At 44.2% G+C, this 23759-nt stretch overlaps 4 protein-coding genes across 7 annotated transcripts; 2 read left to right on the top strand and 2 right to left on the bottom strand.

Annotated features, from left to right (window-relative positions):
- Positions 1-26: 26 nt before the first annotated feature.
- Positions 27-8459, top strand: pld7 (phospholipase D family, member 7). Of its 2 annotated transcripts, none has more exons than XM_080465777.1 (12): positions 27-376; positions 814-927; positions 2683-3669; positions 4085-4272; positions 4368-4548; positions 4620-4734; positions 4822-4949; positions 5554-5757; positions 5907-6046; positions 6414-6579; positions 6990-7089; positions 7760-8459. In XM_080465777.1, the coding sequence occupies exons 1-12, from the start codon at positions 263-265 to the stop codon at positions 7951-7953; spliced, it is 2631 nt and encodes an 876-aa protein (XP_080321903.1). In that variant the 5' UTR covers positions 27-262; the 3' UTR covers positions 7954-8459. The 2 variants fall into 2 exon arrangements, with proteins under 2 accessions (XP_080321903.1, XP_080321904.1); XM_080465778.1 differs by having other exon boundaries at positions 44-626.
- Positions 8452-11343, bottom strand: smim19 (small integral membrane protein 19). The gene is made up of 3 exons (XM_080465779.1): positions 11030-11343; positions 9824-9948; positions 8452-9618 (listed from the first exon to the last, which is right to left on the bottom strand). Exons 1-3 carry the CDS (start codon positions 11161-11163, stop codon positions 9560-9562), a joined length of 318 nt encoding a protein of 105 aa, XP_080321905.1. The 5' UTR covers positions 11164-11343; the 3' UTR covers positions 8452-9559.
- Positions 11344-11888: 545 nt separating this feature from the next.
- fam199x (family with sequence similarity 199, X-linked) lies at positions 11889-16415 on the bottom strand. Of its 3 annotated transcripts, none has more exons than XM_080465293.1 (9): positions 16341-16415; positions 15129-15307; positions 14823-15042; positions 14570-14728; positions 14321-14482; positions 14075-14249; positions 13322-13425; positions 13068-13246; positions 11889-12683 (listed from the first exon to the last, which is right to left on the bottom strand). In XM_080465293.1, the coding sequence occupies exons 2-8, from the start codon at positions 15293-15295 to the stop codon at positions 13073-13075; spliced, it is 1161 nt and encodes a 386-aa protein (XP_080321419.1). In that variant the 5' UTR covers positions 15296-15307; positions 16341-16415; the 3' UTR covers positions 11889-12683; positions 13068-13072. The 3 variants fall into 3 exon arrangements, with proteins under 3 accessions (XP_080321419.1, XP_080321420.1, XP_080321418.1); XM_080465294.1 differs by having other exon boundaries at positions 13136-13246; XM_080465292.1 differs by lacking the exon at positions 11889-12683 and having other exon boundaries at positions 12941-13246.
- A 29-nt stretch (positions 16416-16444) lies between these two features.
- commd5 (COMM domain containing 5) lies at positions 16445-22149 on the top strand. The gene is made up of 7 exons (XM_080465291.1): positions 16445-16699; positions 16940-17100; positions 18208-18236; positions 18320-18370; positions 18508-18603; positions 18915-18990; positions 20932-22149. The coding sequence occupies exons 1-7, from the start codon at positions 16579-16581 to the stop codon at positions 21031-21033; spliced, it is 636 nt and encodes a 211-aa protein (XP_080321417.1). The 5' UTR covers positions 16445-16578; the 3' UTR covers positions 21034-22149.
- The last annotated feature ends 1610 nt before the right edge of the window (positions 22150-23759 follow it).

Here is a 23759-nt window from a genome sequence, read left to right as displayed (position 1 = left end):
GGTTTTGATTTCAACCGCCAATCAGCGATGACAGGAAATCGCGGTTTCTTCAATTTATTGTTTACTTGTCCGGAGAGTCGAATCATATTAAACACAATTTTTATTATATTCTACACTGAGGTCGGCGATCGAAATGACGTCTAGTTGATTTAGGGGGGGGGGGATTTTAGTCCTTAGCAGCTTCACTGGGAGCCTACTTTTTATAATTTAGTGGGTGTTGTTTACGCGACCGTTAGGTGTTGCATTATTAAAGGTGTCCGAGATGCCGATGGTGCTGCGGTCGCGGAGGTCCTTCTACCCGGGGCAGGCGAGCGAGGTAGAGTCGCAGGATTCCCCGAGACGGTCGACCCGCCTGCTGGGGAGAATTACGTATGAGGTGGGTATTTTTTTATTACTCAGCCTTTCCGCCTCCTCTTCCTCCGCCGCCCGAACCTTCACAGTCAGCCACGTAGCTCGCTGGCTAACGGCTCCGTGCTAACTAAAGCTCGAGACTCGCACTCTTTTACACGGATACCGACTCACTCTTAACCCTCTTAACCCCGTTAGCCTCAGTTAGTGATTTGCTTAAACTTAAAAACTCCAGCGTAGAAGTTATTCAACAGTACCGGATAAGTTTCTGCATCATGGTAAGTGGGGTTTTTTTTCACTGAGTAAAAACACCGACAAACTGTTGTTTGTGTGCATGTTGTGTCTTTATTTACTTGTGGTGGTGTCATGGTAACTCGCCGCACACTGCAGGGTGCACGCGGCTTTATTACACTGCGGTTTTTGCTCGTATTAACTGAGTTATTAACCCCTGGTGTGCCCCGTCAGGATTCAGACGAGTCGGAGTCGGAGTCCGTCCAGAGCCCGGCGGTGATGGAGATCCACCGCGGTTCCCCGGCCGGGTTGGAGGAGGAGGCTGCGGAGGAGGAAGCAGATGTAACGGTGAGTTTCGGCTGTGGTTCACCTCAGGTCCCCCTTATAGCTCAGCTCTGGTAGAAACTGATCTGCAGAGGAGGCAGATTGAAGCACGGAGACATCTATGAGGGCTGGGTGTGGCAAAGCTTTCCTTCAGATGACAGAAATAATGCTTTGTGATTGTGTTGTGCTGCTGCATGAATTCGTTACCAGGAAACATTGGCAGGCCAAGCCGCAAGTGGTTTATTGACTTTACCATGCTTTGTAGAAAACTAAGATGATTTAAGTAGTGGAGCTGATGATTTGAGGACACAATCGAAACTCGTGGATGTTTATATTCATCATCACGTCAGAAACATTTCCCAAACATGATATACACAAATGGATAAGATCTACACTTTAACTACTAAAGTTGATGCATCTCCATCACCTCAGCAGCTCCATTCGATGCAACATGTCAAGAAGATATGTAAAATAGAAAGTAGTTGATGCTTAATTGTGTGAATGCTGAAAGGCATTCACACAATTAAGCAAATCTTTATTATTATTATTCTGACCTTTTTGCCGCTGCACTATATCTCCTGCAATTTTTCACCGATTTGAACCATTCCAATATCATAACACTGTTCCAATATCAAAACGTGCAGCTTGTTCATGCGATGATGTATGTCTTTAACCTTTTCTGAATAAATCACAAAAAACTATGAAAAAACGTCCAATACAAAGCGGATGGGAGAGGCATTTCACGGAGGAGCTCAAAGCAGATCCCTTATCACTTCCTTCAGCTTCATCAGCATCACAGTTCAGCTTTATTCAGCTTCAGCATTCACACTTGCATTTTCTTCAGGGAATGCAAACCTCTAATTATACACTTAAACCCAGGCACATTGTAGGCATTAAATCCATCTGTCCATTAATCCGATATTGAGGATATGCCTGTATGAAGCAGTTCAGCTATATTTCCCTCTGCCGCTTCCATAAAACTAAGATGAGACCAAAAGTTGTAAGATATGTGAAGAATACTGATCAGTCGTGGGATGATTTGATTAATAAACACTTCCTACTGATGGGATTGTGTTGATTAAAGGAACAGAAGCTGTTTGGATCTGTTTTGATGTTTCACTTCTTTCTAAATCTAATTAATAATTAATCTCTGGTGAAAACGTGATACTAAATCAGTACACTCACGTGAGTTAAAACGTGAGGAGGTCATGACCTTCAGGGTCTGACTCCTTCTGCTTTAACAGTCTGAAGCTGTTGGTAATTGCTCAGCCTTGTTTGAGTGAGGACGTGTTGTTTTAATGTTCCTGCAGCGTCCACAGTAGAGGGACATCAGACCGGCCTCAACCTCTTCAAGCTCAGACAAATGGCGGCTGTGTAGTTTCAGAGTTTTTATGAAAAACAGACGGAGCCCGAAGCGAAGCAAAGCAAGAGAAACGTGAAACTAGGTTAAAAAGCCAAAGCTGTGTGATTCCGTAGTCGTGCTAATGCTTCTAATGCTTCTGTCCCATAGGTAAATAACATGCAGAGCCTGCAGCAGTAGAGCTCATTTGAATGGGTGTGGCCACTCCAGCGCTGTGTTGCGGAAACCTCTCAAAGTAGCACAGAGTGTCATGGTGTTATTGGTATTTACCATCGAAACGAGAGGAAAAAAGGCTTTGGATATTAATGAGGATATTCACAGTGTGAGGTGACATTTTGCGAGGTTGATTGTAAGTACATGCGCTGAGAGGAGAGTTGTTTAGTCATTAACTCTTATTTGAGCTGTTTTGTCGTCCTCAGGAGGTGAAGCATTGTCGTGTTCTGCTGGACCGTCTCCACACCGAAGACAAACTTGGTAAAAAAGAACTGGAAGAGAAAGAAGACATGAGCCGCAAAGGTGGGAAATCCACCTCTCGGATCCCCACGTTCCACAAACGGCCCGCCAGTCATGGCGCTGAGCAGCCCGTTCCCAGGAGAGAGACCTCCATCCTTCAGGCTCAGCCTAATGAGAAAGCTGGAAGTTTAACTGTGGAAGCTTCAAAATCCAAAGCCCCGGAGACGAGAGAAACGTCTCTCCCCCAGCCGCCCATCCGAGTCCCTAAGAACACGTCTGAAGAACCTTTGGTGCCGAGCGGCTCCGAGCAAGCAGCAGCAATCTACAGTTCCCTGATCACTACACCCAGGAGCTGGAGCGTGTTCGAGTCCGTGCCGTCCCCTCTGATGACAGCGAGCCCGCGGCCCGCCCTCATACGAGACAAAGGGTCAGAGGGTGAGGTCATACCTAAAGACCTCGGCAGTCGTCCTCCATACGAAGGCTTCTTCAGCCAGAAGCTGTGGGAGAAGACAAGGGAGAGGGAGGAGGCTGCACTTGAAAGCAGTTTCACCTCAGGAGGCTCCAACAAGTCCCTCAGTGTCCGCACAGCTGAGGAGGAGGAGGAGGAGGACGAGGAAGAGGAGGAGGTGGAAGCCATCATGGATGAAGAGCCACCCTGGGAGAAGGAGTCCATGAAGGTAGCTGACCTGAGGGACAGCAGGTCTTCATCAGAAGCCGAATGTGAGGAGGATCTGGCGGAAGAGCAGTTTGAGGAGGAGGAGGAGGAGGAGGAGGAGGAGGATCTGGCAGAAGAGGAGGTGGAGGAAGTGAGGAAGGAGGTGAAGGAGCAGCTTCAGGAGCCACTAAAGACCGAGTTTACAAAGATCCGAGACAGAAGTGTTGAAGCAGACGAGTCTTTCTCTACTGTCGCCTCAGAAAAACGTGAAAAAGTCTCGTCAGCCAACTTGGACAAGGTGAGAAGCGCTACTATCCACAAATCTGTATGTGTATATATATATATATATATATATATATATATATATATATATATACAGTATGTGTGTGTGTTTGTTTGTTTATTTATATATATACTATGCAGAGACTTCGCTTTGCTTTCTGTCAGTCCTTCTCTAGTCGTGAGGATTCACCCAGTTGAGCATGGGAAAAGAACAAACACTGAAATTCAACTATATCAGTAGAAAAGCCGATAATAAAGCAGAAGCCAGAGGAGCTGATGAATCGTTCTGCAGTGTGTTGAGCTGTGATTTTGCTGTTGCCTGCTGTTGCCTGCTGTAGTCGGAGTCCGATGGAGGAATTCCACCACACCCTGCAGGAGTAGCTGTGGTATGCTGCGCTCCTTCACTCACTGGTGTCCGTGTTGCTTCACAGCGATCGGGATGCCCCAGCTTCACCCTCTTCTTCCTCCTGCCCACCACGCTGCTGCTGCTCGGAGGCTGCGGCCTGCACGTCTGGCATTACGGGGTTCCCACGTCTGTGGCTCAGCTCACAGCCCAGCTGGAGCTGCACTGGTTAGAGGGCCTCTGTTTGATTCCAGAGCCTTGTAGCACCGACTGCCGGTGAGTAACAGTCCTCATGGAGGACAACACATTCCTGACGTCTTCTTGCTAAATGTGGTTTAAATTTTGAGGCGTGAACCTCCCTCTCTGCACAGAGCACATCTGGTGGAAAGCATCCCAGTCGGCCTCTACGACTCGTCTCCTTCGCCCAGACACAGCATCGCAGACAGCTGGCTGCGTCTGCTGCAGCGGGCCAACAGCTCCGTGGACATCGCTGCCTTCTACGTCACGCTGCGGGACAGCGATACGGACCTCAGCGGGTCCTTTGACTCCCAGGTAGCAGCGTGCACTCATCCTACTACCATCACTCCATCAGCTTGCTTCACCCTCCTGTCGATACTCTGCAGGGCAGAGAGGTCTTCCAACAGCTGAAGCAGCTCCAGTCCAAAGGTGTCAAGCTCCAGATTGCAGTCAATTCCCCTCAGAAGTCGATCCGAGACACAGGAGAGCTGGCTGCAGCGGGTTAGTGTGTCATACGTGTTCAACTACGTCACGAAGAGGGAATTCTGGGAATTGTGGAATTAAACTACTGTATGTGTGCGTTTGCAGGTGCAGAGGTGAGAGAGGTGGACCTCCAGGCTGTCAGTGGAGGCATCGTGCACACCAAGCTGTGGGTGGTGGACCAGCAGCACCTCTATCTGGGCAGCGCCAACATGGACTGGCGCTCTCTTAGTGAGGTACGTCCAGGAGGCTGCGAGGACACCTGCCTTTGTTATCTGCTATTATCTGAGTCATGTGACCAGTCCCGTTCACTCAGAGGATTGAAGTCACTGTGGTTTGTACCAGATTACAAAGACGGGCTGCAGATCCTGATGTCATCTATTGTCTCTTCTGTGTATTTTATGGGCGTTGGAGACGATCTGGTTTCAGATATCAAACCCAACGGCAGGTAGTTGGAGTCTGACCTGATTTTTCCAAATTAATATCACTTGTTTAAAAGAATGGAAATGAAGCCTGTTATTTCATGCTGCAGAGTAATGATGGATATTATGGTAACCGCACATTTTTGAACTGTTGAATTTAAAGAGCTTCGCCATTCTCCGTAAGATAAAGACATTAGAACCTATAACAGCGAAAATAAGTATCAACGCTGTGATTTCACCAAAGTAAAAAGGCTTTTCAGTGTGTTTACCTCTTGATCGACTCCTGTAAATAGGAGCTTCTGTAAAGTATCAGAAAGAGCTGGTTTCAGTGGCTGGATTGGAGTGTGGTGGATGTGGACACACGTCCACACGTTCGTCCCAGCAGTGGGAGGATGAACGTTTACTGTGTCGACCGTAGGTGAAGGAGGTGGGTCTGTCTGTGGAGGACTGCAGCTGCCTGGCTCAGGACGCCTTTCGGATCTTCGGGGTGTATTGGAGCCTCGGGGGAGTTAACCACACCTCCCTGCCTCCCTACTGGCCAGCTCGCCTCTCCGCCCTGTCCAACTCCCAGAATCCCCTGCACCTCAAGTTCAACGGAGTCCCTGCCCGGGTCTACTTATCTGTAAGTCGAACGTTACTCTGTGACCTTTCACCAGGGTTTGTGTTGCACTTCTACCTTTTAGTTGGGTTCCTTTTTAGGACTTAATAGAACATTGGATTTCGTCCTAATTTACTGGGATGTTTACTCCTGTTTGGACATTTCTCCTCCAGAGTGCCCCCCCACAAATATCCACCCGCGGCCGCGCCGATGACCTTTCCTCCATCTTGTCCGTCATCGACGACGCCCAGGAGTTTATTTACATCTCTGTCATGGACTACCTGCCCATGTCTGAGTACACAAAGCCCCTCCGGTACGCTGCGCGCACACACACACACACACACACACACACACACACACACACACACACACACACACACACACACACACACACACACACACACAGCTGCAAGACATAATCTTGTGGCAAAGGTCAGTGTGACGACTTGGATGCAGAGTCACTGGATGTGTTTACTGAGTCTGCAGGGCTCTGCGGAGCGATGACGAAGCAGCTTTTCTCATTAAGATGAACTGCTGACAGACTGAAAACACTTTCAGTGTATCGAGCAGCGTCTCCCCCCCGAACGTCACTGCAGAGTTCACCACAGACACACATTCCTTTAACTGCTGCACAGTTCAAATTAAGCAAGGATCGAATGTCTGATGTGTCCCGTGTGCAGGTTCTGGCCCGCCATCGACTCGGCACTGCGTGCTGCGGCGTGCACGAGGAGCGTGCACGTCAGGCTGATGGTGAGCTGCTGGGAGCACTCGTCTGGCTCCATGTTCACCTTCCTGCAGTCGCTGCTGGTGCTCAACAGGCCCCCGCTGGACTGTGGCATCAGTGTGGTACGTTTGGTCATTTAGATCGCTTTCCATCTCTAACGTCTCTGAGCTTTGAGTCGTGGGACAAAAAATTGTTTCATTTTGTACAAAGACAGATTTTCATTTCCTCTTTAAAGGAATCCACTCAGGCTGTATTTAGCTGCAGCATGAAACAGTGCGGATTGTGTAACTTTATAATATCACAAACACTCAGAAAAGTCACATATTGGCCTCCTGCACTGCTTGTCCTCCGTCTTTTTAGGTGAGAGGAAGCGTTGTCCCGGAGCTCACTGTAGAAAACACATGATTATCCAAAAAGAGGAACGAGTGAAGGCCAGGGTGAAGACGTAACCCTTCAGATGGAATGACGCCGAGTATAAAATATGTCTGAAACGAAGTTCTGATGCTAAAGTCTTGGTTTTGTGTCTCTGCAGAACGTCTTCACGGTTCCTTCCACAAAGGAGCAGAAGAAGATCCCTTATGCTCGAGTCAACCACGCCAAGTACATGGTCACTGACCGAGTGCTCTACGTCGGTAAGATACTTTGTTTGAATTATTCTACTGCCTTAAACATCATTAGTTCGGTTTTAAATGTGACCAGATTATGCATTATGACTTATTTATGATTTTTGAGACTTGACACAAGTCATTTATGTGTAAAACACTTTTGGACCCAACACTGGTCCTTGAGGTACACCACAGGTGTTATTTCTACATGTAGATTCATTCAGATTAACTTTACTTTACCACTGAACGAACAGTCGACCATCACGGCATTTACCGGCAGTACAGTACCATCGCTGCTCACCTGCTCTGATCGTCCTAATGATTGTTGATGTTTCACAAGAAGTATTCCCACTTCCAATGTTAGTCTTTAAAGCAAATACCAGCAGAGAATCTCAGGACTTTTAACACCCACATCTATAGATTTTCCATTTTTTAAACCACTTCCAGCTTTTTCTGGTTTCTTTAAAACTTTAAGTTAATAATTACAAAAAACACTTTAGTGCAAGAAACAAGTGATTATTTTTAAACTACAAGTAGTGAAATATAATGTGGTTTTGATCAGTTTTACACTTTCCAACTGATTTTTTTTTATCACAGATCAATGAGATTTACTTGTTTTTCTACCCAGATTGTTGAAATGTCCAAACATCTGAAGGATTTAGTGGTAATGACCCGGTTCTGTCTTCGGTGTGTTCAGGGACGTCCAACTGGTCGGAGAACTACTTCACTCATACGGCCGGTGTGGGTCTGGTGGTGAACCAGACGGGTTCTGATGTGGGTCCAGGCCAGCAGACCCTGCAGAAGCAGGCGGAGGAGCTGTTCCTCCGAGACTGGAGCTCCCCGTACAGCAACCCGCTCTCCGTGGACGACCTGCACCCCTGTCCTCTGTAGAGTGCTTCTCCACTCCTCCTGCTACTTGAACTTCTTATTCTGCCTGTTTGCTTCACCGCCACCTTACTCTGTATATATTTGTTTTAATTCCTCTGGGGATATTTTTTATATCCTGTGATGATCTGACGTGAATTCCAATGAGCTGTGGTCTGAGGAAACTGTGTGCAACTTTCATTTATGCCTGGAGCATTTTGTACATTTTTGCTTAAAGACGTCGGTGCAAAGCTTTAAAAAGCTTGTGCAGCGAAGGACGCGCCTCCAAAGAGCTCAGCCATGTTTACAGCGCGTCCAGGAGCGCACCGTTCATGTACATATTATTCCAAAGACTGCACATGTACCCGGTTACTTCACTTTCACATGGATTTTACTGCGTTTGCTGGTTTTCTGCGGTCATTGGTTTAGTTTCCGCTGTCTGGTGGCTCCGGTTTGCTCGAGGAACAAACAAAGCGCAGCTTACCAGATGTTTGGTTTTAATAATAAAATCCCTTCCCTGGTAAGTGATCTTAAAATGCTTCCTGATCTTTGTGAATCCCTTTTTCCTCCACGTTCATAATTCCATCCTCAAACAGCTCATTTTGACTGCTACCACTTCATGAAATAAGAACTTCAGTGTCATCATCACAGTACCACAAGATAAGAACTTTAGGAATAAATTAAAGTACATTCAGATCCTCTCTCTCCACAATATTGTGATTTTCTAAAAAGATACTGGTACTAAATATTTATCATCACAATAGTGTCAAAGCTAAAATCACCCAACAAAACGACGTCTCGTTTTAAATCAACTGATATGTTATATCGTCTCGTATCATAATTTGATGTCGAGACTTTAAAACCTCGTTAAAATCTCCTCCCAAATTGCGATACAGCAACTCAGACAATATCCAGCCCAGATCATGATACGTTGAACCAATTTTATGTGACAATAAAGATGTCCAGTTTGAGAACACAAAACTAAATTTGAAGACGTTGAGTCACATGTCACAATACCGCAGCATCACCGAACTATCAAGATGCAACAAGATGTAAAATTTCCAACAGTGTCTCTGAATTTGAAAATGACAAAGTCTTCTGATCATTGTCTCACATCATGATACTGCAATACCTAATATGTAGCAGGATATTTAGATTCTCATTGCATTTTGGTGTCAGACATTTAGAACAAGATATTTCAACTGAACTTTAACACTCCATTTCATCTCATATCCCAACGTAAACACCACGACCCAAACACATGAGCCACCATGACAATGTGTCAATGACTTAATGTCCCGATGATCAAATGATTTATTCACTCAGTCACTTCAGGTTTTGTTCCCTAATTTTACCATCTGACAGTATTTTAATCAAAGCTTATCAAAGAAAGTTAAAATCAACATAAAACAAACTGAACACGTGGAGCTCGAGTTAAAACTAAAGGATCGAGTGGAAGTAATTATTCATGCTGGATTTCCCCTCGTTCCAATGCTGAAAGTATCGCTGTGGTTCATCCTTTCACTTCTCAGAGTCCCCGGGAGACCACAGGAGGCGAGCGGAGACACAAACCGACACCAAATTTGTTCCCAACAGTCTCTTTCTGGGCCCTGCTGTCCTGTCCAGACTCTTGTTATTCCATGGAGAGCTGCACGCTGTCCGTCTGGCCTTGCTGCTGCTCAAACTTCCTGGCTGCAGGCAACAAGGAGGAAACAAGGAAATTCACTTCTAGATTAAACCCGGCAGCCAAAGTCCGGCATTTAAGAAGCTTTTGCACTTTCCTGACATGAGCAAACAAAGTGCACAACTCTCTTGTTTTGCAGCAATATAGTCTCATCATCTTTTAAAGTCCACCAATCTGCGCTGCAGTGTTGAGTGAACCTCCACCGGTACTCACCCAGCGAGTACATCTCCAGCTGCTGCCGCAGGCGGACCTTCTGCAGGCTGTCGTAGAAGTTTGGTTCTGGGCTGGTGCCGACGGTGGGAGGGAGAGCGAAGATACGCATGATCTTCCTCTTGTTTCTACGTCATGAAATACACGGGAGTTGAAGATCTAAACAGCACACAATCACACACCAGCTGGATGGATGTGAAAATGAACGGGTGCGTCACGTCTCATTCCGTGAGCTTCAAATCAAATGGCTAAACAGACGCAGTATCGTAGCTTGAAATGAACAGAATGTGTATCATTTATTAACATCACTTTGGGAATTGATATGTGATTACTATACATCATAATCCAAGCACCATCATGATGTCATATCATGATCTATCGTGGTAATGTGACACCATAAGTATGGCGATAACGCTGTACCGTGACGTGTCCTGTTATAACTTGTGTACCTGAGTCAGGATAATAACTATTCTTAAGTATCTCCGTGTGATCAGATTGTTCTAAATCGAGCAATATCTGAGTGCTGTAATGACATCATAACACGATATTAAGTCAAAAGTCATAGATGGAGATCATTTTATAAAGCATCTTCAGTGTGAAATCAGATTATATCCTATCATGCCACATTTAATAACCCAATTACTGTTAGCACGGTAGAATATCTTAAATATCATAATATCCTTTAGTATAACGATAGCTTTATACCATAAATTAAATATTGCGATTGCGTCCTATCCTGATACCACTGTGCAATATGTTTTAAGAATCGCAATAGCATTGTATTGTGACTTCAGTCACATCGTGACCTGTGTATCTGAGTCAAAAAATAGCTATTCTCAGTTTCATCGGACTGAGATCTGAATATATGAGTCACGATATAATCCAATAATACAAAAATGTTATTGTCACTTCACTGCTTAACCGCATTTTATGACAATCCAAATATTAACATGATAGAATATCTTAAAATCGCGAAAGCATCCTATCATGATGCCGTAAACACTATGATAATCTAGTTTGAATTATCTGCATATCATCTTATCTTTGTGTATTAGCACTGCGCATTAACAATTATCGCGATAACTTTGTGAGCTATAACATTTCGCATCTTAAATATCGCGAACACCTCTATAGTTCCAGGACAGTGACGTGATTTCATATCGCCTAGGATCCAGTTTAAAGATTGTTTACATCGAGACAGAATCTTACTTTCGGAGGTACATGAGCAGGCCGAAGCTGACCAGGATCACCAGCAGATACACGTTCGTCGCCTCGTTCCAGGCCTCGTGCACCGAGTAGTCGATGGACTCCGGCTCGCTCCCCAAACCCCCGTGACCCCCCATGGAGAGACCCCCGCGTCCTGGAGCGGATCCACCGGGGAACCGTGGGATGACCGGGGAGAAAAGTGGGGAAATTCACCGAGCTTTGTAAACAGAGCGACGTCCGATCTGACTTCTTCCTCTGCCTTTATTTTGGTCTCCTCAGAGTCGCTCTCTGCGGTGCTGCGCCCTGTGTGGTGAAGCGCGGAACTGCAGCCACGCGGTATTTACAAAACAATTGCTCAAAACAACTTTAAACTTACTTAAAAGTTACTTCCTGAACCATCCACTAATCTTTTATTGAAATTCTGACTTATTCAATTGCTAAACTATAAACATTCCATCAGTAAAACCCTCACAGTCACGTAGAAAGGCAATTTATAATAACTAAGTGCATGTTTTTCAATTTGACAAAAAAAAGTGCACATGCACAGGCAAAACATGCAAACTCGCCAAGTAATCTGGGATTTAAAACATTGATAATCCCTCACTCTGAGGTGACCGCACCACATTATCTAATTGCACTCCATCAGATGTGTTAACCAATTGTCACTGATTTAAGCAAGATTGTCTACAACACCAAAATCTATTAACTTTATAAAAAGAAACCATATAGATCACATGGTCCAGCATTAAAAAAATGTTTTAATTTGACATGTGGTCACCATTAAAAACATCTAATCTAGAAAACAAATATCTTCAACCTACAATAAGATGGGGGGGGGGGTCACAGACTTGCACACAATCCTTGATGATGCAACAATGTATGTTTTATTGTGAAGTTGACAATGTGTGGGACCCCGGAGGAGGAGCGTACAGTAGTAGTGGTTTGAGAGGAGCGACAAGGGGAAAGAACATGTCCTCCAAAGACGTCTGCTGCGAGGCGACGTTCACAATGTCAGTGGGAGACTTAACATGACGCAGGTCGGTTCCGAACAAGCTCACTTTTAGCAGGTTTAATAACACCACCCGCTTTCAGCAGTCACTTTTGTTGCATCACAGTTTTTATTTTCAAAATTCTTAAATTTCCAAAATAGAGTTTGACTAATTCATTCCTACAGAGGACATAAAGCTGCTTTTAATAACTTCTGTACAGGAGATAGAGGAGAAAGAAAAAAAGAACAACACAAACAAAGATAATGGGGCAGGTGTGAGACGGCAAACGGCTGCTTTGTGGGGTTTCCTCATCACTCCGTTAGCAGAGCTCACCGTCTGGCCCCAGAACCAAACCCACAGTACGCCAGCAGCAGATCCCAACAACCTTCCAAGGATAAGACTTAATGCTTGAAACCCGTCACAGTAATCACAGAATCAAGACTAAGAGCTGCGACTACAATCAGATGCATCGGGATAAGACTAAATATTGCAAAGCTGGAAAGGAGCAGTTTGTCCACTATGTCGGATAATAAGTATAGTCACACAAACACAAAAGGTCAGTTCAAATCTGTAAAAGCTGAAAGCGAGCAGTAGATAGGATGTTATTTACAGCACAAGGTAAGCCTTCAACAGTGTGTGTGATGGTTGGAACATGCAGAGGTTCAGTGCTCCCTCTAAGCCTTGGGGGTGAGAATGAGACCACAGCTCACGCAGCGAGGAGAAGGACAGACCGGCTTCAGACGTCGCCACACGCTGGCGCCTTCACGCTTGGCTGAAGCGCCGCCGTGTGTTCAGTCCGATCTGTCGTTCTGCCGGTGGTTGTTAGTAGCGGTGGATAAGCTGTTAGTGCACCTAGAAGCAGAACTCTTTGTTAGCCGCCGTAAACTCAAATCATAAACCTGTTTCTGCAATCGGCTTGGCTTTAGCATCATCATGTTGTTTTGTGTTCCACTAGTGGAAGCGAGCGACAGATCTAGGCTACTGTTAGCGAGGCGAGTTAGCGCGGTCTATGCAGCGACAAGCAGGCGTAGAGGGAGCACTGAGTGATTCACTGCTGTCACATCAGTATGTCCAGGTCGTCGCCGTGGTTGTCCTCCTCCGTGACGCGCAGCGACAGCACCTCCTCGTTCAGGAAGAGGCCGCTCAGGCGCTCCTTGCGGGCCTGCCGCTGCTCCTTCAGCTGTCGCTTGCGGAGCGCCTTCTGCTGGAGCTTCCTCTGCTTTGAGCGTTTCTGAAAAAGGGGAAGAAGGCGGTGAGTGATCGACGGCTTCAGCATCGCCGAAGAGAACTACTCTGCTCCGCGCACTTTGGAGTCTCGTATACGTTCTGCAGCGCTGGAGAGGTTCCCGTCGCTGTGAGCTCTGCTGATGTTAGCCACGCTGCTCCCGCTGCAGGCCGAGGCCGTCCCACCTGCAACACAAACACAAACAACACTTCAACCCTGCTCCCGTGATCGTCTCATCTTCAGAGGAACCAGCAGCGCAGCGGAGCTCAGATCTAATTCGTTCTCCACACGGAACACGTGAAGCTCTGAAAGCAGAGTTCTACCAAACTAATTATCAATGTTGACTGATCGTCTAACGTTTACAAACTTTCTTGTGTATATTTGTCAAAGGTCAATATGTAAAAATTGGAATATAAAGTTCCAGAATTTAATTTAAGTCAGTTCACAATCAAAACTTTAAAATTTATAACAGACTTTCTTTGTTGTAGTCTTCATATTTTAACTCTAAATACAGTGTTTCAAGAGATTAGATTTTTTTTTTTTTTAAATCTAATGATCTCAAGTAGATATCAAAAAAGAAATGTAGAATGCTTAAAACTTGAAGGAGGAAAAGAGGCAGGCCAAAGCTTGGTATTATCATGACAAAGAATTCCTGCTGCCTTTTGGCGCCTATGGAATGAAGACATTGAGTGAGTGATGTTGTTTGTCCTTTGAAAGCCCCAATTATCCCAAATTAAATGTTACAAATGCATCAAGCTTCTTGTGTTGACAGTTTCAAAAGCGAAGTACTTGAGTCTAAGTTGATTCCAGTGACAGATGGCTGCATCATCTCACCTGCGACCGAGTTGGAGGCTGTGGATCCAGTAGAGGAGCTGGCTGAGCTGACCATGCTGGCGTTGCTGCTGCTGACGCCGCCCGTGCTGGCGCTGCTGTGGCTGCTCCTCTTCCAGCCCTCCCTGGTGCTGCTGGCCCGCTGCCTCGGGCTGTGCTCTCGGATGTAGCTCCTCACCTGTTGACGGAGCGAGGGTGAGGAGGAGGGCGGCTGGAGGAGTCGCGGTCGGCCTCGGAGCCGATGCTCACCTGTTTGAGCTTCTCGTCTGTCAGACAGTTGAGCTCGATGATGAACTCGCTGTCGGTGGGGGAGATCTGTGCGCAAGGGTCGATGATCTTGATGATGTCCAGCTGCTCTCTCAGGCCCATCTCTGTGCTCACTTTCCTGCTCAGGTACTCGATGTACTCCACCTGCGGGGGGAAACAGATTCCTCTGTATGTCTGCACGTCAACCACACCCTACCCACTTTTGACCTCGTGCTTCACACTGTGTTTCACCTGCTCGTCGTTGGTCATGGCGCTCCAGGGCAGCTCGTCCAGGTTGCGGTGTGCGTGCGGCTTCGGCTTCCTCTTGGAGAAGAGACACGGTGAGCTCGGCACGCTCGGGATTATATCAGAGAGGACATCACTTCCGCTGGCGATGTCACTTCCTGGCAGCTATGAGAGCAAACAGACCAATGAAGCAGCAGTAGGACACTCCCAGGTAACGAAGCATTGGAACCAGGTACTGTAGCAGCAGCTCATGACCAACCTGCCATTCAAACTCGCTGTCGGACCAGTCCCAGTACGTGCTGATGGATGAGGAGACGTCGCTGCAAACGCTGCCCTCTGGAAAGAGGTCCAGTGACGTCAGTTCCTGGTCGTCCAGGAGGGAGTAACAGTCGTCCTGATCTCCCACAGACACGGAAGAGAAGAGCTCCTCGCTGCATTCTGAGCTGGCAACGCTGGTGCCACAAGACGTCAAGTTCCACCTGGAGAGATGAGAAGAGGCCGTCAGGAAGAGGAAGACTTTTAGGATAGAAAACCTCACACGTATGTAAAAACAGCCTCCACCCACCTGTTACTGTGGAAACGGTGCAGCGGGTCCGTCCTGTGACAGGAAGAGAGCTGACAGCCAAAGTCACTGACGTCCAGGGTTCCCACATCACTGAGATTGGTTCTTTGGGAGAGGAGAGGGAACGGCTCCTCCGGGGCCAGAAACTTCTCATACAGAGACTCTGACATGGCTATAGATACCTGACACAGAGGAGAGGTGGAGAAGGCCACAAGTAAACCACAGGTGACGTCTTCAAACAGGCAGCATGTCGACACACGTCTGTTTACACAATTATGTGACGACACTAAGCTTTGTGGTCAGAATTATAGTTTAGGCATCAACTGGGTGGCATAGCTTGGTTGGAACAGCGGTCGTCTCCCAAGGTTGCAGGTTCGATTCCCATCTCTGGCGGATTACTATTGCAACAACACATCGGCAGGGTAAAACTAACCTGTCTCACGACGGTCTAAACCCAGCTCACGTTCCCTATTAGTGGGTGAACGATCCTAGGCTTGGTGAATTCTGCTTCACAATCATAGGAAGAGACATCGAAGGATCAAAAAGCGAAGTCGCTATGAGCGCTTGGCCGCCACAAGCCAGTTCTCACTAAGTTATCAATTTCCTCAAACATTGTAATTAATCACACAGGTTTGCATGCACATCTTCTCCCATAGTGTATGTAAACATAGTCATCATAGAAGCAGATTCAAGTGAGTTAAAGTGTGTTATGGAACAAATCTAAGACAATAATCTAGAATAAAAACAAAAAACAAGCAACGTCTGAGCAAAATAAACTACAACATAAGTAGAACCAGCATTTAAGTTGTGCCTGGTGAAAAATAAGCCTGGAATTAAACTAAAATTCCAACTGTGCCATTTCTGGCTTTAATCACATTTTAGTATTGAAATAATATGAAATAATAATCCAACATGATAATAATCTCATTCACTGATAGATTCAAAACTTTCTCGAAGAGTCTGACAGGTTTTAAGACGGTGTGAACTTGATATATTATGTAAAAAGAGAGGCTAAATAAGACCCAAGTGTCTGTCAGGAGTTAATCCTGTCACCAAACACAACACAGGCTAACCTCGTTAGCTTAGCCGCTCCAAATGTCCACGCAGCCTCCGCTAAAGCATACATCCACATCTTTGACGCACATACGCGAAACTGGAAGATTTAAAAAGCAGATGGTGTCGCGTTTAATAAGCTACGGTGAGGAAATTACCGACCTTTCGTCGTTCAAGCCACGGATATTTTCGCCTCCTCCATTAGCGATCCTTTTCTTTTCAGCGGTGACGTAAGACGGTGAGATATCGCGATACTTTCAGGTGGCGAGAAGAGTCATGTGACACAGAGGCGGAAGTCGGAAAATAAACAGGAATTTAGACCAATGCATAAAATAAACTTCTTTATTTAGAATTATCACTTTATAGTCGGTACATCCTGCATATTAGGGCAAAGATAGTCATGTCTGCGACCCACACAAAGGACTGCAGCTTTCTGGGAGGAAGGATACCGCAGGAAATCGAGTCGTTCTCCAAAAACTTGCAAGATGTGGATCAAGAGCTGTTTAGAAAAATACTGAAAGGTAAACATACAGTTTATTGTTGGAGTGTTTCTCCTGCTTCGATTTTATGTTTAGATGACTGTGTCTTGAAATTAATTCAAAATAATCATTCAAAGCCTCTCAGTGAACCTTAATGATGTAAGTTTGGCGTTTAAGATATTGACGCCCCACCGTGTTGACATGCAGAAGTTCAGAATGACAACTGGTCCTCACAGTGGAAGTGAGTGGATTTAATGACACCGTGAATTATTGTGTGTCCAGCTGTGGTAAGTGCCCTGGAGGGGAAGGACTGCAGAGAGGTGATGAGGTCCATAACAGAGAGCAGCCTCATCCCGCAGGAGAGGCTCGCTCACATCATTGCTGGGATGCACAGGATCCTGTCCGAGGCCATCCGCATCCCTACGACATCGCTCAAACAGGAGGTGAGATGCTGGTAAATCCAAAATGTAGCTTTGCCCCGTGTGAGGAGGATCCCGAGGAGCTCATAATCCGGATGGTTTTGGGGAATAAGCTTCTGCAGAGTCAAGCACAAAGTTACAAACACAGCACCTCCTGTTGACAAAAATAAGTTAGAATAATTGTTTCACGGTGCACTTCTGTGGGGGCCAGTCTGAACGTTTTTGCTGGCAGTGAGCATTTCTCCTGCAGCTCAAGGTAGAACTTTGCATTCTTGTCCGTTTCGTTTTCAGTTTACACTTGCAGTTTCTATATTGAAAACACATTTAAAAACACATATGCTGGGTAACTTGCTGTCACATATATGCTACAAAAAAAACTTCCAAAACAATACCATTTGCTGATCTGAATAACTATTAAAAACCTACCAACAGTGTTTAGAAGTTAGAAAGTCATCCATACAGCAGTAAGGATCGGCTTCAAAAATACAACATTTCTGAAGCACATCATCTATTGTTCGCTCCTTCATCTTTAAACTAATCAAACCACAGGGGAGTTGTTTGAAAGCAGGCAACGTGTTTTTCAAATGTACTTCACTTCCTCATAATAGTTCAGTTCTGCTCATTCAGTTTGTTTCTAAGTGTTTTATCTTTCTTCTCTTCATCAGCCACATCATCATTTAGCTTGTTTGGTGGCAACCAGGGTTCATATGAGTGTAATGACGCCAATAAGTCAGACTAAATCTGACAAACACACATTAAATCCAGCATAAAGATATCGACACTCGCTGTTCGTCTGGCCTTTTTCAGAGTGTTTGTGTAACTTTTGTTCATCCTTGTTGACATTTTGTTCAGATTCAAGCCTCACTTGTAGCCCGTGTATGAGACACTTCAGGATGGATGCTGGATTTTCTGCAGAAACTACATGGATTGTGTTACTGAGCAGCACACTGACACATTCTGCTCTACACCCCCTCCTCTCTGGCCTCAATTCACAGCGCCATCATTTAATCTGAGCAGAGGACTGATCACATGCTGAGATCAACAAAGTACCACTTGTGTCCATGTTTGAATGCGGCATGTTTGACATTGTAAGCATGAAACTAAATCTCACCTCATTGTGCCCCTGTTTAGACCTTTAAAGAAGATCTACGAGAACTGAAGTAAGGAATTTATTTATTTATTTATTTTTCCTACAGTATCTTGTTATTCAGGCTCAGTTCCTCACTCCTGTTTGTATCTTTAGGATTCCTGAGGATTTCATTACAGATTTTTCCAGCGTGGTTTTCGGAAGTCGGTATGTTAAAGATGTCATTTTGTTGTATTCACAGTGAAAGTTATGGCTTTGCAACACATGTATTCCAGAGCACTTTGTAATTTAGGTTGTTTTTTGGGTTTTTTTAACCAGCGTCTGACGAATCTTTGTATTTTCAGCCGAGCAGCTCTGGAAGCATCTGCCTCCCAAAACGACCCTCACCTCCCCACAATGGAAGACTTTAAATGGAGGGTAGACGTTGCTATTTCTACAAGGTGAAGGCATTGAGGGAAGAAGAACAAGCTCACAGACAGATACAATTCTGTCATACTTTGGAAAGACACTAAACTATGTTGAAAATGAAACAAAAGACATGTAACTGCCTGTTTGGTTAGTTGTTGCAAAGCTTCCCTGTAACACTGTGTTCTCACACACTGCACCAACCTCAACCACAGCCAGATGCTTTCTGTGACCAAAATCCAGCAGAATGTCTCCAAACTAAAATTTTAAGTTCTTATTTTTCAAGCTGCATGATTCCAGATGTAATGTGCCTTAATGAAGTCTGCGTGTGTCTGTTTCTTCACAGCTCTTTAGCCCGAGCCCTGCAGCCTTCTGTCGTTATGCAGATGAAGCTTTCGGATGGGAAACTCCATCGATTTGAGGTGATTTTATATTCTGCTCCGGTGTTGTTTGTTTTCATGGTGGAAATTATTCAAAGAGTCCAGAAACACAAGATTAGAGTATCTTTCTTCAGGTTCAATATTAGTTTTGAAATACAATCAGAACCCTTTATTTATTCACTTACGTATGACTGAATGTAATAATGTGCACAAAGCTGTAGCACATTAGACCAGGAATGTCAAACATAAGGCTCGTGGGCAAAAACCAACCCACAAGAAGCTCCAATCCGGCCCAACAAACCATAAATGAACTTTGATTGTGGTCATAGTGATTGTTTGGTTTTGTGAAAATAGAGACACGTTCATCACATACACACTTAGCCACAACAAATGAAATCTTTAAAGTTGAAATTTCAAGCTTATCATGGCATTATTTTACCGGTCAAAATGAAATTTAACTCTTTGTGGTAGCAAAGCTAAAATGTGTTCGACACCCCAGGATTAGACAAATGCATCACAGCTACTAACGTGTGCTAAAGCTAATGCTAATTCATGCTGCAGTTTTAGATTAAAGAGGCATGTGAAACAGTGAAGGCCGTCAATACAGTTATACAGTGGTCACAACATCTTCCTTCTCACTGTAAGCACAGATTAAACAAAGATCTGATAACGTTTGAGGAACCCGCAGCAGCTCTCGTTTCTCCCCACATGACTGACATCACTCACATATTGCAGTTTGTATTGTCGGCTTGCCTTAGAGAGGTTACTCATTCGAGGCAGCAGCCCCGATGTAGGTCGGTTTCAGTCGTTATCTAAGTGGATCACAGTGGAATAGTGTTTGATGGATTGTATAAGCTGTTGTTTCTGTGTTTGAAATCATGTTGAGGGACCTGCGTGTCTCATATGTGTTCATGCAAATCAAACAGAACAAGCAGCACTATGACTCAAGAACAGGGGTTTGAAACATAAGGCCTGGGGGCTGAAACAGGCCCGCCAGAGGGTTTAATACGGTCTGCAGGACGACTTAGTGAAGTGTGGAAATTTCAATAAGAGGATTTCAGTGTTTTGAACATGAGCTGAGAGACCAGAGATAAAACAGTAAAAGTCAGCTAACATACTGTGAAGTATAATCTGTGTCAAATCTACACTGCGAGGGAGAATTAAACAAAAACGTTCATAAATCCTACATTTTGGACATTTTGTGACATTTAACATACAAGAAACATTGTTTAAATGGTAATATATGGAAATTCTTCTTTGTATATTTCAGCTTGTAGAAGGAAACCTCTGGATTGAACCAAAAACGTCCATTTAAAAGGTTGTCATGCTGTTATATTACTGATCTGGTCCCCTGCAGATGAAGCAGGGCTGTATGTGACCACTGAACCTAACTGAGTTTACACGCTCGCTCTAGATAAAGACGAAGAGTTTGATTTAGTCTTGAGCGGTCAAAATTTCACTCACACTGATGCTGCTTCACAATCCAAAGTTGCTTTTGAACAGATGAAGTCATCAAGACAGGGAAAATGTAGATAGTTATCAGTTGTAGTCCCAATTATTTTTTTTGTTTTTAATCTTCTTTCAAAATTTGACCAAGCTCATTAAAACCCATGAACTGCTTATTCAGATACCTGCACCAGCAGGGGGCGCCATGACCTGCACCTGAAAGCAGGGACCGTCTCTGATGTGGGGGTGGGGGGAGGACTCCTACTACAGCACCTAGTGCATCCGTTACATAATCAGATTATGGCAGAATTAAAAGATTAGCGGCGACGACATCCGATGCACAAACTCTATTGATAGACGCACCTGTTCTTCACCTTGTCAGGAGTTATCGCCCACAGCTGCACACACACACACACACACACACACACACACACACACACACACACACACACACACACACACACACACACACACCTTCAAGACAGGAAGCGAGCAGCTCCAGATTAAAGCACGTCTGTTGTTATTTTCCTGCTGCAGGTGCCGGTGTCCAGGTTCCAGGACCTGAGATACAACATTGCTTTAATCCTCAAAGAGATGAACGATCTGGAGAAGAGGAGTATTCTCAGGATGCTGGACTGATGTTTTATACATTTACATGATCAAATAGAAGAATTAATCTGGAAATCGTCACTGACTTGACACTGATGGTGTTGGCATCCAACAGATTTTGATGAACTCTCCGTGAAGTCATCCTGTGTAGGAGCAGACGCTCTCTTCTGTATGATTATTAAAACTCACCTGGTGAACTCACAGGCTGCACATACTTATGTTAACTACTTAACTTTTGCCAAATGCTGGGGAAAAAAATTAAATCGTAATTAATCCTCTTTACATTTCTAGTAAATTATGTTCCACAATGTGAGTTTCAACCGTATAATAGTTGTTTTATACTTGACTTGTGTCTTTTTATCATGAAACACCTTAAAGACTCCCGAGTCTGGAAATCTACCCAAGAAAAATCTGACTGCGCTGCGAGTCATTGATTCTGATTTTGTACAATTAAATTACTGCTTTACTCATATTAGTTTGGTCTCTTATGTTTCTATATTTATTACATTTCATGTTGAGATGTTTCTTTATCATTAAATGACCTTGAGTTTGCTGAATTGTTCTCAAAATACAAATTACATCATTTATTAATATGGTAATGACATTAAATGTCCATTTCCACATTAAAAAAATTTAAATTCCCTTTTTTTTTCTTTCACTATGAGCCCCAACATTTGCCGGATTACGATGTAAAAGTAAAGTAGTAGCTTTGCATACATCATCTTCATCCGTTTTTTATTTATTTTTTATTCTATAGTTCCTATGGATGTTCTACGGGCCAGTCAGAGACAACTGAAGGCCTCACCTGGTCCACGGACTGTACTTTATAAACCAATCTTTGTCATTTAGCTGTCTGGCTGTTCAAACAGTTTACTGACGATATCAGCACACAAAAAATAAATACAACTTATATATGTTTTTCTCTTCTTTATGACATTTTTTGACAGATGTGACCTACACTCTGGTTTTACTTCTAGTCCAGAACTTACGGTAACACCGGGAACCTTTGAGCATCTCTACTTCTCAGGGGCTGTTTTCCTCTAAGAGGCTCTTTTCATACCGACTCATGTTTCTGACCTTTTTCCAATCAAGGTTTTTTATTTAAGGTAAATAAACTGTATTTATGATAGATTATGGTGCAAATGTCTTGTATTGCATCTTCCTTTATTCACATTTTACAAACCATTTTGGAATTACGGTTGCAGGTGATTTACTTTGTTTTCAACGTCATACCAATCTACCAACAACACCTCAAACTGATTCCTTCTATATGATAAAAATCTCTCTTTTATTTCATTCCTGCGTGTCCACACATTAGAGCCATGTGAGATGACTTTGAAGCGATCCGACTGTGTGTGTGTTTAGAGTCCAACATCTCAAGGTGTGTTTGTCCGTGTGTGCGTTTATCTGATTTTACATAATACATTCCAAGTGTCCTCATTTGCATATATGTCAGTCTGTCTGTTCCACATGTGTGTCAGTCCGTCAGCGTCTGTGTGCAGGATTGAGTTCACTGGCTAGACCGGCCGACCTATATTGGCATGAGCTGCTGCCACCGCGAGGTGGACACTGACTGACCGGCCTGTAATCCCACCCACCCACCCCCCCCACACACACACACACACTTGCTCACACACTCACACGCACTACAAGCAACATTCAGCAAGCAGGCTCCAGATCAGGCTAATAATACCCCGCAGGTTATAGTATCTCAGCCGTTTGGGGGGCGGTGTCTGAGATAAGGTCATTAAATTCTGACTTGGACCATAACCTACTTCTACTCCAGCCCTGAGATGAACTTTACACACGTCGTATGTTCGTCCCAACGACACACTTTAAATGGAGTTTGGCATCAATGGTGACTGTCCAACAGATAAATCTAAATGATGAACTATTTCTGAAGGAAAATGAAGAGATTAATAATGTGCTTTCACTGCTGATGCTATTTTACCATTATTTAGATACATAGAGTAAAATGAACAAATAACAAAGTGACAGACAGCTAAAAGGATTAAAACACTAAAACTAAAATAAGTCAATCTACAACAGCATGAGAATGGCTGTAACAACCAATGATATCAGAATTTTGGCCTCTTTAAATGTCATAAACAAAATATTGTAATAACTCAGTATAATAGGACAAGTAATCCATTATCGTAATAACATTTTGCCAATATATTATTACATGATCGACCTAACAAAACAAAAACATCCATAGGAAATGTAATAAGTGCAGCCAATGTTGTAATAATGCATAAATAGAGCAGAATTCTTTGGAAATGAAAAACTTTTTTGCAGGTTTTGTGCAGGTTGCACATCAACAATCGGTGCAGTGGATGGAATATTTGTCAAATTAAAATAATAAAACATATAAACACTCATACTATTTAATTCCATTATTGCCAAGTTGTCGCATTATTACCACATTCATGGTCGTCACAAACAGCTTAATCAGTAAAAACAGCCAGAGAGAATTTAAATATCCAATTTACTAATTTGTATCATGATGTCTTTAGTCATTAGCAATTCAAAGTATTTGAAAGTCAAATTCAAGGCACTGGTCCAACAATCCAGTTGAAGTCAACAGGGTGCTCTGGAGACTTGATTGACATACATAAAACACAAAAACCTTTGTCCCGTCGAAATACAGTCACCATGAATCCTGTACTGCTGCTGGTGAGGCAACACACTCTGCTTTAGGTAAGACACCAGTCAGCGTGACTCTGACTTCATGCAAACTCTTGTGCAACAATGAC

The sequence above is a fragment of the Lipophrys pholis genome (genome assembly GCF_963383615.2).
Source record: "Lipophrys pholis genome assembly, chromosome: 6".
NCBI classification, from domain to species: Eukaryota; Metazoa; Chordata; class Actinopteri; order Blenniiformes; family Blenniidae; genus Lipophrys; species Lipophrys pholis.
This window is presented reverse-complemented; position numbering and strand designations above follow the sequence as displayed.

Coding starts and splice junctions, on each gene's coding strand:
- smim19 (XM_080465779.1), bottom strand. CDS start 11,163: ATGGGGGGTCACGGGGGTTTGGGGAGCGAGCCGGAGTCCATCGACTAC. Junction 9,949..11,029: donor CTGCTCATGTACCTCCGAAA/GTAAGATTCTGT, acceptor TTCATGACGTAG/AAACAAGAGGAAGATCATGC. Junction 9,619..9,823: donor GCTGGAGATGTACTCGCTGG/GTGAGTACCGGT, acceptor TGTTGCCTGCAG/CCAGGAAGTTTGAGCAGCAG.
- fam199x (XM_080465293.1), bottom strand. CDS start 15,295: ATGTCAGAGTCTCTGTATGAGAAGTTTCTGGCCCCGGAGGAGCCGTTC. Junction 15,043..15,128: donor CACCGTTTCCACAGTAACAG/GTGGGTGGAGGC, acceptor TCATCTCTCCAG/GTGGAACTTGACGTCTTGTG. Junction 13,247..13,321: donor AACGTATACGAGACTCCAAA/GTGCGCGGAGCA, acceptor CCCCTTTTTCAG/AAACGCTCAAAGCAGAGGAA.
- pld7 (XM_080465777.1), top strand. CDS start 263: ATGCCGATGGTGCTGCGGTCGCGGAGGTCCTTCTACCCGGGGCAGGCG. Junction 4,273..4,367: donor CCTTGTAGCACCGACTGCCG/GTGAGTAACAGT, acceptor CTCTCTGCACAG/AGCACATCTGGTGGAAAGCA. Junction 4,549..4,619: donor GCGGGTCCTTTGACTCCCAG/GTAGCAGCGTGC, acceptor GATACTCTGCAG/GGCAGAGAGGTCTTCCAACA.
- commd5 (XM_080465291.1), top strand. CDS start 16,579: ATGTCTGCGACCCACACAAAGGACTGCAGCTTTCTGGGAGGAAGGATA. Junction 18,237..18,319: donor GAAGATCTACGAGAACTGAA/GTAAGGAATTTA, acceptor TTGTATCTTTAG/GATTCCTGAGGATTTCATTA. Junction 18,371..18,507: donor AGCGTGGTTTTCGGAAGTCG/GTATGTTAAAGA, acceptor TTGTATTTTCAG/CCGAGCAGCTCTGGAAGCAT.